This window comes from Eubalaena glacialis, chromosome 5 (assembly GCF_028564815.1).
Source record: "Eubalaena glacialis isolate mEubGla1 chromosome 5, mEubGla1.1.hap2.+ XY, whole genome shotgun sequence".
Classification (NCBI taxonomy): domain Eukaryota; kingdom Metazoa; phylum Chordata; class Mammalia; order Artiodactyla; family Balaenidae; genus Eubalaena; species Eubalaena glacialis.
The window spans coordinates 147,544,953-147,558,918 of NC_083720.1; the positions used below are offsets into that span (position 1 = coordinate 147,544,953).

The following is a 13,966-nucleotide window of genomic DNA, read 5'->3' on the forward strand; positions in this document are numbered from 1 at the left end:
TAATGTGCAGCCAGGGTTCAGAACCACTATGATAATGTTATCCGCTTAATAACTGAGATGAATCATTGGAATTTTGTTAAATTAGTTGTCCTCTTCCCAAGCTAAGCCTTTGCCAAGAAGTTTTAATGACAGCATAGCCTTCCAGAATTTTTTGAAATTGTCTTCCTTCCCCAGGATGCTCTCAATTGTGTTTGGATCTCCTGGTCGCTAAGTGATTCTCCACATTAGCGGTGCTCACTAACCTCTCCTGTCTTTCCAGACACATGAGAGGATTCAGTTTCTCAGCCCCCTTGATGTTAGATGCAGCCATATGAGTTGCTTTGCCCAGTGAAATTTGAGCAAAAATCATCCATGGGAGTTCTGGACAGAGCATTTCAGAGCTGGTGTATGGCTCTCCATGCCCTCTTCACCTAGTGTTGAGATGATGCTGAGATGGCAGTGTCTCCCCCATCCTGAGCCCCAGGGAGACAGATGAGCAGAGTTCTCCTGCCAACTTACAGGGGACACGTAGCAGGATGGAGAAATAAACGTTTGATGTGATGTACAACATAGTAGTCAACACTGCTGTATGGTATATTTGAAAGTTGCTAAGAGAGTAGATCCTGAAAGTTCTCACCACAAGGAAATAAAAAATTCAAGTAACTATACAAGGTTATGAGTGTTTAACTAAACTTACTGCAGTAATCATTACACAATATACGTATGTCAAGTCATTATGCTGCACACCTTAAACTTACAGTGTGGCATGTCAGTTATATTTCAATAAACCTGAAAAAAATGTTTGTTCCTTTAAGCCACTGAGATTTAACATTATTTCCACAGCATAAGCTAACGTCTGCCTCCTTCTCTTTTCTCCTAATAAATAGCTCTTGTGACCTCCACCTCTGAATTCCAGCTCTCTGATTCTAGAGCAGTGGTTCTCAGCCCTGGCTGCACCTCACAATTACTTCTGGAGCTTTTTAAAACATCCTGATGCCCAGGTTCCACCCCCAGATCAATCAAATCAGGATTTCTTTGAATGGAAGCTGGCATCTGGTATGTTTTTAAAACACTCCTGGCAATTCTGTTATGGCGCCAGGGTTAAGGACCACTGTTGTGATGGAGGGGCAGTGAGGATGCTGTCAGTCACCAGAAGTTGTTAAGCGTGCTGTTATGAGGACTTTCCTTGGGACTGGAGTAAGACCCAAAAATTAAAATCAATTTACTTTCTGCCTGGAACAGCTATTCCTGCTTGTACGGACTTTGAAGTGACCCAGTTTCCTCTAAGGATGAGAGACTGGCTCAAGAATATCCTCATGCAGCTTTATGAACCGAACCCTGAGCACGCTGGATATCTAAATGAGAAGCAGAGAAATAAAGTAAGTTATCCACGGCCAGCTACCTAAGCGTCTGTCTACAGGGCTTGAGGAAAAAAGTGTCAGGGGATGGGGGGAGGGGGGGTGGAGGGGTATATCAGCCCTTCCTCTGCATATCAGCAGCCACACCTGGTTAACACCCATGGATTAACAGAATAGTAGTGGTCATCGTTCACGCCTCAAAGTTTGGGACACAGCCAAACCACCCGATTCCTACACACAGGGCAGGGGCCTGAGCAAGAGCTCTGGAACTCATCCCTAGAGCAAACTCTGTTGAGCAAAGTGAACCTCAGTTCAGCATTTATATGTTCAGGCCCAGGCATATTATTTAAATCTAAATGTATTTTTGCCTTTATAGGCCAGACATAGATTTATGATATAAGGGAAATCCATTATTAACAATGTCAGTAATGTATTAAGATTAAAAAGTGCAGAATATTAATCCTAGAAGCTCCCAGGGAAAATTCATTCATCAGATAGTTATTGAGTGTATACCAGGTACCTGGAATTGATTTACATGCTGGAAATACAGCAAGGGACCAAACAAAAATCTCTGCCTTCATGAGCTTACATGTTAGGCAAAGAGACGATATATAGTTATATACACAGGTATGCAAATATGAACATACATGCAAATGTATAAATATATGCAAATAAACATTTATGCAAATATGTCAGGTGGGATGAAACATGCTATAAAGAAAAAAATAAAACATGTAGGAGGGGTGCATTAACTGTGTCAAATGCTGTTTACGGGTTGTTGAGATGAGGACTGAGAGTTGGCCCCTGATTTGGCACATGACAGTCATAGGTGACCTTGACAGGCGCTGTTTTTGCAAGAGAAAAGCCCGCATGGATAGGGTTCAAAAGAGAATAGGAGGAATGATGTAAAAGCAGCAAGTATAGAAGATGTTTTGCTGTAAAGGGGAAAAGTGAAATGGGTGGCAGGTGGAGAGGAATGCGAGTTCAAGGGTCCTATCTACCAGCGGAAGGTGGTAGAGGGTGTTTGTATGCTTCTGGAAATAATCCAGTAAAGAAGGAAGGGTGCCCACCTGCCACAGAGTATTCTTGAGCAGATGAGAAGGGGTGAGCTTCTGAGCACCAGTGAGCGGCTGGGCTTAGTAGATGAGGAACGAAGGAATTCCATGCATGGTGACAAGGAGGGAAATTGGTAGATGTGTTTATGAGAACAAGTAGAAGTTCTGTTCTGATTGCTTCCAATTACTCAGTGTGCTAATAGGTAACGTCACAAGCTGGTAGTTTTATACGCATTGCCCCTAAATATGTTTCTATCCTCTCTCTTTAACAACACATTGCCACAGACAGCCTTGAGAGCATTAGATACAAAACAGGGAAATTTCAATGGGGGTGCCAAGCAGCATCACGCCAGGGCTAACCTGAGCCGCAGCAGGCACTGGATGGAAATACATAAAGGATTAAGAATGGAGTATGCCAGGACTTCCCTGGTGGTCCAGGGGTAAAGAATCCGCCTTCCAATGCAGGGGACGCGGGTTCGATCCCTGGTCAGGGAACTAAGATCCCACATGCCGCGGGGCAACTAAGCCCGCGCGCCACAACTATTGAGCTCACACGCCTCAACTAGAGCCTGAGGGCTGCAAACTACAGAGCCCAAGTGCCCTGGAACTGGCACGCCACAGCTGCAGAATGCACGCCACAACTAGAGAGAAGCCTGCGTCCCATAACGAAGAGCCCACGTGCCTCAACTAAGACCCGATGCAGCCAAAAATAAGTTTAATTAATTAATAATAAATTTAAAAAAAAAAAAGAAAGAATGGAGTATGCCAGTGGGGAAGAACAGAACTTTTCACCAACAAATGAACAATTTTGTCTAGGTCAGTTCAGCCCTTTTCATTAAAACCTTTTCATAGTTTTAAGAAATGTGAGGAACATCACTTGGTTAAAAGATCAGAAAAAGACTTAAATTTCTTCTGAAAACCCCAGGGTTTTTTTAATGTTAGCTGTTATTCTATGCAGAAAGCTGTAGTGTTGATTAGAAGGCATGTAATTTGTTCTCAAATAACATTCTGGGTTTGTTTTCCTCTGTCATGTTAGGATTACTCTTCAAGTAAAGTTTAGCAAGTGATAATTCCATTACACTTGTCTGATTCTCTAATGATCATCTCCCTTCCTAATCTCAGGTCAAGAAAATTTACCTGGATGAAAAGAGACTCCTGGCTGGGGACCACTCAATTGACCTTCTCTTAAGAGACTTTAAGAAAAACTACCACATGTATGTGTATCCTGTGCATTGGCAGTTTAGTGAACTGGACCAACATCCTAGGGACAGGTAAAAACTTTCCACCTTCCCATTACTAGGTCACCTCGCTGATATAATGTCAGTTATCTATATCCAAGAATTCTAAACAGATTTAGGAAACTTCCCAGTGCCATTTTAGAACACAGAAATGTCAAGCAAATACAGTTATGAGTCTAAACACAAAGCTGCTTTGAGGGACTTCCCTGGCCGTCCAGTGGTTAAGATTTTGCCTTCCAATGCAGGGGGTGTGGGTTTGATCCCTGGTCGGGGAGCTAAGATCCCACATGCCTCGCGGCCAAAGAACCAAAACATACAACAGAAGCAATATTGTAACAAATTCAATAAAGACTTTAAAAAATGGTCCACATCCAAAAAATTTAAGAAAAAAAGAAAAGAGCTGCTTTGAAAATAACAGAATATGGCCACAATTCCACAAGCTCCCAAGTTTACATGTTAGGGTCCAGCCTCCCGAGAGGCTCTTTCCATTCTTTCTCATTCTTGATCCTAAATTCTGAAGCTAACCTGATTGGCCCCACTTGGATTAAGCACCTACGTCTGGAATGATCCGGTACGGCCGGTGGTAAGAGCCAGGTTGTATAAACATGATTGTTGGGATGCACCCCTATAAATTTAGGGTGGAGGGAGGATAGTTCCTAGGGAAGAAGGAAACCTTATGAATTGACCTCCCAAAAGCTGTCTGTCTTACCCACAAATAGTTTATTTCATTTGTAGCTCTTCATGAATGCACTATTTATTTGCCGTCCTCAGCAACCTTGTGGAAGAAAAATGCCCTTGATTGGTGATGCTAAGAGTTAGCTCTTCATACACAAGTTAGTTACCCAGTTAATTGGCTGCCATTTATCTCATTGCAGAGTCTTGACCCACTCTGAGCTCGCTCCTTTGCGGGCATCTCTGGTGCCCTTGGAACACTGCATAACGCGCTTCTTTGAAGAGTGTGACCCCAACAAGGATAAGCACATCACCCTGGAGGAGTGGGGTCACTGCTTTGAAATTAAAGAAGGTAAATTCATCATCAGCCCAGGGAGAGGGGTGTCCTCTTCTCCAGATAAGCCCTAAGCCCTGCAGCCCTCATAGACAGGTCCTGCTGTGTGTTCAAATTGAAACCTAGAGACCACAAGGGGGCAGACTGCAAGGTTATTTCTTACTCCCTTTATGATCTCTGTTTCAAAGTGTAGCAAGGGTGAATATTTAAGGGGTAACTGCACTGAGGTCTCAGAAATTGGCTAAGCCTAAGAAAGTGATGTGAATCCAGAGAGCTGAGCCAAATCTCCGAAGGTTACCTTTCTACGGAAGGAAGGAAGGACTTTATATCCTTCCTTAACCTGAGTATTGGGCCAAACTTTAACAAATCATATGTGAAGAGTAAAACAGCAAGCTGGATTCTGAAAATGGGAGATGCCAGAAGAATCTTAGAATTTATTACCAACACACTAAAGATTTTCACCAGTTGTGCCCAGGTGTTATTCCTTTAATCCAAAAGGAATTCCCCCTGCAGTGGAGGAATTTAAATTTAGACATTTGTTTTGCTAGGTTATGTCTTAATGGACTTCCTTTTCTTTTCCTAAGTTACAGTTGATTTTTATGAGCAAGCCTGTTTTTAATAATCGAGATATGAAAGATGTTCAAAAAATGAGCAATCAAAACTGCTCACAGAATGTAAACCAACAATGAACATCAAATCTCTAAAGCAGAGGTTTTACCCATGTGTTCACGACATACGTATATGTAGGATGACTATGCAGCCAAGAAATAAAGAAAAGTAAGTTCATCAAAGGTCAGAGTTTCCCCAAAAGAGGTAACTTGTGTGAACTTCACTCTAAAAATATTCTTTATGCATATGTATGATGGCTTGAAATTGGAAAGAAAGAGTTGGAATATGAAGACTTATTTATTGATAAATAGATAAGCAGAAAAGGTCCTTTTCCTCTACAATGTTATTCTGTGAAATAAGTACAGCTGCAATGAGCAAAGAATGAATATTTTTGTAAGCAGCTCATTCTGTGTATTAGGTGTCTATTTCTGCACAACAAATTACCCTAAAGATTAGAAGCTTAAAATCTCTCTCACAGTTTCTGAGGGTCAGGAATCCGGGAGGACCTTACCTGTATGGATCTGCGTTAGGATCTGCTCTGAGCTCACCTACGTGGCTGTTGGTAGGAGGCTTCAGTTCCTCACCATGTGGCCCTTTGCACAGTGCTGCTCGTAACATGGTATCTGGTTTCCTCCAGAGCAAGTGATCAGAGACAGAGACAGAAAGAGAGAGAGAGAATCCAAGACAGAAGCCGCAGTTCCCTGTAGGACTAATCTCAGAAGTGACATAGTTCTGCCATATTCTGTTTGTCACACAGTCTAACCCTGCTACAATGTGGGGGAAGACCACAGGAGATGGGGATCATTGGGGGTCAGAGTGGAGACTGGCGACCACATACTGTTTACACCCTATTAACATCAATAGGAAATTAACAGGCAATTAAGACCCAGTCTCATGCAAATAATGCCAATTTCCTTCCTAACACCTATTCTATAAGCACAGTACTTACAAATTCATATACAGCCCTAAAACTGGCTAACAATGTTTTTTTCCAATTCCCATGTTGAAAAGATAAAATGTACCCAAGGACAGCTGCCCCGACCCCTCCCCTCCACCATTATCAAGAAAAAAACTTAGCTGGGACAGGACATATTTATGTATGCCCTTTTATATGGCACGTGATTTTAAAGGAGTGATCCAAAGGCAAATTTAAAGAGAGACCATTTAAGGAAACCAGTTGCACTTCACTGTTCCTTTCGAATTTTCTGGCAGCTCTTCAACATATGGGCCTACGCAGGCCCTGTGCTGGGTGGTTGTCTGGGAGAAGCAGGACGGGCTTAAAGTTCTGTGACTCGCAAAGCTCCTAATGTTCTTGTTTGTTCACTGTGGTTTGGCCATGATTACATTTTGAAGAAGGGAAAGAATTATCACACAATAAGCCAATAAAGCAGATATTAAATATTCAGTCAGGACATGTAAACAAGTTACTGCTTTGGGATTCAGCTAGGGAAAGAAAAAAAATGTCTATTTGTAAGCATACAAATTTATTCCCGCAGGACGGAGAAATCCACAGGACAAGATAAATTGTAGCCAGTGTTGTCCTGAATTTTAACCTCCTTTGCTCTGAACTAGATGTGCTCAAATACTCCAGCTCTGTTATTAACTAGCTATGCGAATTAGGGCATGCCACTTATCCTCAGCAAGTCTCATTTTCCTTGTGTGTAAAAATGGGATTCAGTTACGAGGTGAAGGAGTCTTATTTCTTAGTGCCCATGACATACTGTGGATTAACATATATCCACATTAATCTTTAGGAAAACCTTCCAAGCTAGACGAACAGGGGAAACGAGTCACATCACGCAGGTCCTACTAAGCCAGTTAAAGACATTATCCTCACCGTACTGGAGGATCCCCAAAGGGTTTTTAACAAGGGAGTGATTTCACTGGATTTGTACTTAAGGAAGATTCTTTTGGTTACATTGTGGATAAGCCAGAGAACTGTTGTGGTGAATCCAGGCAAAAGTTGATGAGAACCTGAATTAGGGCAGTTATAGTAGGGAAAAAGAAAAGTAAACATATTCAAATATATTTTAAAATATCAACATATTCAAGATATAGCAGAGAATATAAACATATTCAAGATGTACAGTATGCAGAAATAATAAGACAATGTTTCATAGGAAATACGTGGAGGCAGGAAGCAGGCAGTTAGGTTGAGAGGAAGAGAAGTACAATGCCTAGGTTCCTGGCACAGGCCAGGCAGGGTAAGGAGAGGTACCTTCCACTGAGACAGAAAACACAAGAACAGAAGCAGGTTTGGGGGGAAAAGATAAATTCCATTTGGGACACATTAAATTTTGAAGTCGTTGGGTGACAACGTACACTTGATAGTTGAGGGACTTCCCTGGTGGTCCAGTGGTTAAGACTCTGCACTTCCAATGCAAGGGGCGGGGGTTCGATCCCTAGTCAGGGAGCTAAGAGCCCACACGCTGTGCAGCACTGCCAAGAAAATAAAAATGAAAAAGAAAGATAGTTGAATATATGGGTCTGCTTTTCAAGACAGAATTTAGGAATTGAAATACATATGTGGGGATTGTGAGCATACAGAAAATAATTGATACCAGGGAAGGAAATTAATTCTCTCAGGAAAATGTGCTGAGTTACATGGAAAAGGGTTTGGGGTTGAATACCAAGGAACATCTAGATGATGGATACAGGAGGAAGAAGGAGTACATGAAGCAGAATGAAAAGTCTCCTGAAAGGAAAAAGAAAAGAGGATAGTGCCATATCTAAGGAGGTGTTTCAAAGAGGAAGAAGAGATCACAGTGCTAAATGCTGCTGAGATGTCAAGTAAGGTAAAAGACAGAATATTCATTGGACGTAGAAATAAGGATACCCTGGATGGCCTTGGAAGAGCAGTTTTTGTGGAATGGTAGAGATGGAAGCCAGACACATGAGAAAGAAGAGGAGATAAGAAAGGCTAAAGAGTGAAGGTTTGAAGGCAGGAATGAGCTAGAGAGGGATATAGAGTTGAGGGAAGCATTTTTGAGAATAAAAGAGGCTTGAGCTTTTATCATTTACTCATGCATTCATTCCTTCAACAAGTCTTTACTGGTGGTCTACATAGTACCAGGCACTGTTCTCAAGGCTGGATATGCAGCATATTTCAACATTAATGGGAAGGGCCTGGTAAAAAAAAGGAAAGATTGAGGATATAAGAAAAAAAGAGGAAAATAGGGGAGAATTCTGAGATCAGAAGAGATCCTGAGCACAGGCAGAGGATTAGCCTCCAAGTCAACAGGAGGGACATCTCTCATCTGAACAGAAAGAAGACAGCAAGATGGCGGAGTAGAAGGATGTGCTCTCACTCCCTCATGCAAGACTACTGGAATCACAACTAACTGCTGGACAATCATCGACAGGAAGACACTGGAACTCACCAAAAAAGATACCCCACATCCATAGACAAAGGAGAAGCCGCAATGAGACAGTAGCAGGGGCACAATCATGATAAAATCAAATCCCATAACTGCTAGGTGGGTGACTCAAACTGGAGAACAATTATACCACAGAAGTCCACCCACTGGAGTGAAGGTGCTGAGCCCCAAGTCAGGCTTCCCAACCTGGGTGTCCAGCAACAGGAGGACGAATTCCCAGAGAATCAGACTTTCAAGGCTAGTGGGATTTGATTGCAGGACTTCGACACGTGTGGGGGAAACAGAGACTCCACTCTTGGAGGGCACACACAAAGTAGTGTGCGCATCGGGACCCTGGGGAAGGAGCAGTGACCCCAGAGGAGACTGAACCAGACCTACCTGCTAGTGTTGGAGGGTCTCCTGCAGAGGCGGGGGGTGGTGGTGGCTCACCACAGGGACAAGGACACTGGCAGCAGAAATTCTGGGAAGTACTCCTTGGCGTGAGCCCTCCCAGAGTCCACTATTAGTCCCACCAAAGGGCCTGTAGCCTCCAGTGCTGGGTCACCTCAGGCCAAACAACCAACAGGGAGGGAACTCAGCCCCACCCATCAGCAGACAAGCAGATTAAAGTTTTTCTGAGCTCTGCCCACCAGAGCAACACCCAGCTCTACTACCACCAGTCCCTCCCATCAGGAAGCTTGTACAAGCCTCTTAGATAGCCTCATCCACCAGAGGGCAGACAGCAGAAGCAAGAAGAACTACAATCCTGCAGCCTGTGGAATGAAAACCACATTCACAGAAAGACAGACAAAATGAAAAGTCAGAGGACTATGTACCAGATGAATGAACAAGATAAAACCCTAGAAAAACAACTGAATGAAGTGGAGCTAGGCAACCTTCCAGGAAAAGAATTCAGAATAATGATAGTGAAGATGATCCAGGACCTCGGAAAAAGAATGGAGGCAAAGATCGAGAAGATGAAAGAAATGTTTAACAAAGACCTAGAAGAATTAAAGAACAAACACTTAGAAAAATTAAAGAACAAACAAACAGAGATGAACAATACAATAACTGAAATGAAAAATATACTAGAAGGAATCAATAGCAGAATAACTGAGGCAGAACAACGGATAAGTGACGTGGAAGACAGAATGGTGGAATTCACTGCCATGGAACAGAATAAAGAAAAAAGAACAAAAAGAAATGAAGACAGCCTAAGAGACCTCTGGGACAACATTAAACACACCAACATTCGCATTATAGGGGTCCCAGAAGGAGACGAGAGAGAGAGAGAGAGAGAGAGAGAGAGGACCCATGTGTCTGGCTTCCATCTCTACCATTCCCCATAAGGTTAATAACTGATTATAGTTGAAAACTTCCCTAACATGGGAAAGGAAATAGCCACCCAAGTCCAGGAAGTGCAGAGAGTCCCATACAGGATAAATCCAAGGAGAAACATGCCAAGACACATGGCAATCGAACTGACAAAAATTAAAGACAAAGAAAAATTATTAAAAGCAACAAGGGAAAAATGACAAATAAATTATAAAAAAAAAGAAGACAAAAAGTATGAGTGCAAATATGAGTAAATTTATAAGTAAGGAGACTATTATCCCTACTTTACAAGTGAAGCCAGTGCTCACAAGAAATACAGCAAAAGCCTGTAATCTTTCCGTCTCTTGGGGCAAGGGGAAAACTTACATTGGGCAGGAAAACTACTTGGTGTCCCAGACAGGGTAGTATGCTTCAGATTAATCCACTTTAGGTATCTGTTCAAGAATTATTGAGTAAGGGTGGGCCACAATGCTAAGGAGTGGTCTTATATCCCCCAGAGGATGCTGTCTTCTTCCATTAGTGTGGCAACAAGTTCTTTTACAATTACTTGATTGAAAATTTGATATAACTGGCACTATACTTCTATTTATTTTGGTTATATTTTAGCAACCTTTACAGATTAGTATACTTGGCACTTCTTGCCTGGTTTCCCCTCAACCTCCTCTATCAGTGGTTCTCAACCCTACATCAGAACTACCTGCAGAGCTTTCTAAATGTATACATGCCATTGGCCCACCCATGGGGATGCTGATTCGGGGGGGCAGGAGTGAGGCCCAAGGATATATAGTTCTTAAAGTTTCACAGGTGATGTTGAGCCCTACCAGGATTGAGAACCACCATCGTACCGCCTTATTGATGGGTTCTCTGATCCCCTAGTTCTGACATTGTTTATATTACTGCTCTGGCTACTTTCTAAAAGTATGTTTTGTTTTTGTTTTTTACAGAAGACATAGATGAAAATCTCCTGTTTTGAATTAAGATTTGAAAGAACTCAAACTACCCAGCATCCTCCTTTGTTCTGACCACTTCTGAAGTATATGCAGTGTGATACTTGTAGATTTATATTTAGCAAAATGCTTGCATGTCTGAGACGACAATGAGAGTAACTGCTTGATAACAGTATATGCACCAGGCATTTAACATTAACTTTGGAAATAAAACTTTAAAATTAAGTAAAGTCAATATATGCAAAATATTGTATACTGTTTGTGAACAGGAGTTTAACTCATCACTCTCTGCATCCATTTATGAGATACTTAAAGATTATAAAACTCAAAAAAATAATACATTCATTTTGTCCATAATACCATGTGCACTTCAAAAAAGTGAAATAAGGCTCTTTGTTGTTGATGTGTGTTATTTTCAGTATCTTAATATCCTAATAAAAATCCAAATGTTTACTCAAGTTTATTTCCAGTCATTTACTTGAACAATTATATGTGAAAGACCAACCCAGGGCTCATACTTCATATCAAACTATAATCACGCTTTCTAGACCCTACTGCTTAAAAAAAAAAAGTATGAGTGGTTGGGGAGCTGTTTCTTATAGGAAACAAATATTCAGTTGTTAAATGGTAGTTGCTCATGAATGGTTTTTGTCATAATTTAAGTTTAAACAGAAAAAAAAAAAAAAGAATTCAAGTGCTTTTCACCAAATTCAATTTAAAATATGGGTGATTGTGCACTGCTTGATGCAACTAATTTTAGCTTTTGTGCAGATGTGCATGTGTGTCTGGGGAAAGGGAGGCCCAGCAAAATCTCTACACATTTCATGTCCTCAAAATAAAGGGAATGTAAAGATAACAGACAGTGGAGAGCCCTGAAGTGTCTTGATGTCCAAGGTAGTCAGAGGTGAATAGTACTAGAATAACTTGATAGCAAGACAATGTGTCATAAGAGAAAATTTGTGTCTTTCTTTGGTCACTATTGTTTTTTTTTTCTTTTTGGCCACACCGCCACACTGCATGTGGGATCTTAGTTCCCCAACCAGGGATCGAACCCTTGCCCCCTGCAGCAGAAGTGCAGAGTCCTAAACCACTGGACTGCCAGGGAAGTCCCCACATATTTTCCTATCTGAAATGGAATATATCAGTGCAATTGTCTTTATTTTCTTTCAACTAATCAAAAATTTGTTGTTGTTGAGAGGCTTATCTGTGATAGTCACTTAAAGAATATGCCCCTAGGAATTTTATCTGAAGGACACTTATGGAAGAGTTTGTTTTTTATCAGAATAATCTCTGATTAATTTCAAAATTGTATTTTATCTTTTACACTGTATTGTCTTTTCTTAGCTCAGTGAGTCACTTGTTCTTAACCAGACGACATCACACCAGGTCATGTGTAAATAATTAAGTTCAATTTGATTAATTAAAATCTAAGCATTATTTATAATTTCTTCCAACTACAGAAATAATTTTAAGAATTATTACAAAATTCAGAATGTTTTTACGTGTACCTGCAAAGAAATGTCATGGGAGGTCCTAACTAATTCGAAACCACGTTTCTAATTGTACATTTGTTCGGAATAGTGAAATTAAATTTGGAGGCATTAATTAGACCTAAATTACTATGTTTAACGTTTTAAATACTTTAAGAGTTTTGGAATAGTGAAAAGTGATTTTAATGCTGAGGCCACTACCTATTCACTAAAAACGTTTTATTTGAAAATAATTTTCATTTTGAAGTAAAAATATTATTTAATAATAGAAAGTTTTAGAACCTTAAATTTTTCTATTAGTTAAGGCTTCCACATGTATAGCTGCCCTGGATGATATATTGTAAAAGCACTTTAATATTCTTAGTGGTCATAATTTTTAATTGTGAGTTGTTTGCAGTAATGACATTACTCTAATCCCAACCAAGGAGATGAAGTTATTTCTCAGTAATCAGTCTTTAAGCCTATCTCTGTGTAACTGAAATACTTTAGAAGTTGGTGTTCCTAGTCTAAAACCAATTATTCAATTTTGCATCAAATTCTGTGACTCATATTACCCATGAGCACAAAGGCATTAGTAATATCGCTTAAATACGAGATGGGCATAGAGATTCTAGATCACACTGCTCTTTGAATTTGTTGCCCAAGGACCATTTGAAGCAAAGGTAATTGAAAAGACACAGTATAATTTGGACTGATTCTATCGCACTAGGTAAAAGTATTGTTTTGGATAATTTAATGAATAGGTCCACTTATCAAAGGAAGAAATAAAGCCAAGGGTTTGAATCCAGAAGGAAGAAAAATACAAATAAGAAACATGAAAAAGGGAAAGGGAGATAAGCTGCCTAATTTCAGGCAAAATGAAATAGCCTGAAGATAAATCAGAGTTGAATTTCAAATACATATGTATAAAATAGTTGAAGAGTGACTTATAAAGGGATATGACTTTCTTCAGATGATGCAGACAAGTCTTAAAAGGAATATGATGAAATTGATTTTTCTTCCAATATTCAATTCCAGAGTACAGTGATTTAGTTTGAAACTCCTAAGGTAAGTTCATTTGAATTAAATGTAATTTAAGGCCATATAAAGCTTTGCTTTCAGAATCAGCTGGCCAGTAAAGATCATATTGATTTGCTTCATTGAATTTATTCATATTGTGTTTATTCTCTACCAATCCATTATGCCTTTCAAGATTTTTCCTATATCATTTCCTTCTTGAGAAATTGCAATTGTCAGTAACAGCACCCAGACCATGTGAAGACCTGGTAGATCTCATGGGGGGTAGAAGCTCAAGGTGGATTTACTTGTATATTACATAAGAAATCTCACTTGAGCCAGTGGTGTTATATCTCCGATCCTAAGTATGATACGACATTGGTGTTTGAAGATTTGTGGGTAGAGATCACAAGTTCAAATAACTTCAGGGACCAAACAGTACAGGTTGAACTGTGAGATTACAAGGAAGAGTAGTAAGTATATGCAATGTTATGAGCCACAGAATGCATGTCTTGTCTAAAGACAGGTGGTTTTTAAAAGAAATATTTGTTTATTTATTCATTTATTTATTTATTTGGCTGCTGGGCCTTAGTCGTG

At 40.3% G+C, this 13,966-nt stretch overlaps 1 protein-coding gene across 2 annotated transcripts in view; it reads left to right on the forward strand.

The window, feature by feature from the left end:
• The window catches only part of SPARCL1 (SPARC like 1), a 52,764-nt gene extending 41,518 nt beyond the window's left edge, over positions 1 to 11,246 (forward strand). For both annotated transcript variants that reach the window (XM_061191746.1, XM_061191747.1), the window contains exons 8-11: positions 1,222 to 1,358; positions 3,515 to 3,663; positions 4,506 to 4,654; positions 10,881 to 11,246. In XM_061191746.1, coding sequence (XP_061047729.1) covers positions 1,222 to 1,358; positions 3,515 to 3,663; positions 4,506 to 4,654; positions 10,881 to 10,909 — 464 coding nt within the window. In that variant the 3' untranslated portion in view covers positions 10,910 to 11,246. The remainder of the gene's footprint in view (positions 1 to 1,221; positions 1,359 to 3,514; positions 3,664 to 4,505; positions 4,655 to 10,880) is intronic.
• Positions 11,247 to 13,966: the final 2,720 nt, after the last annotated feature.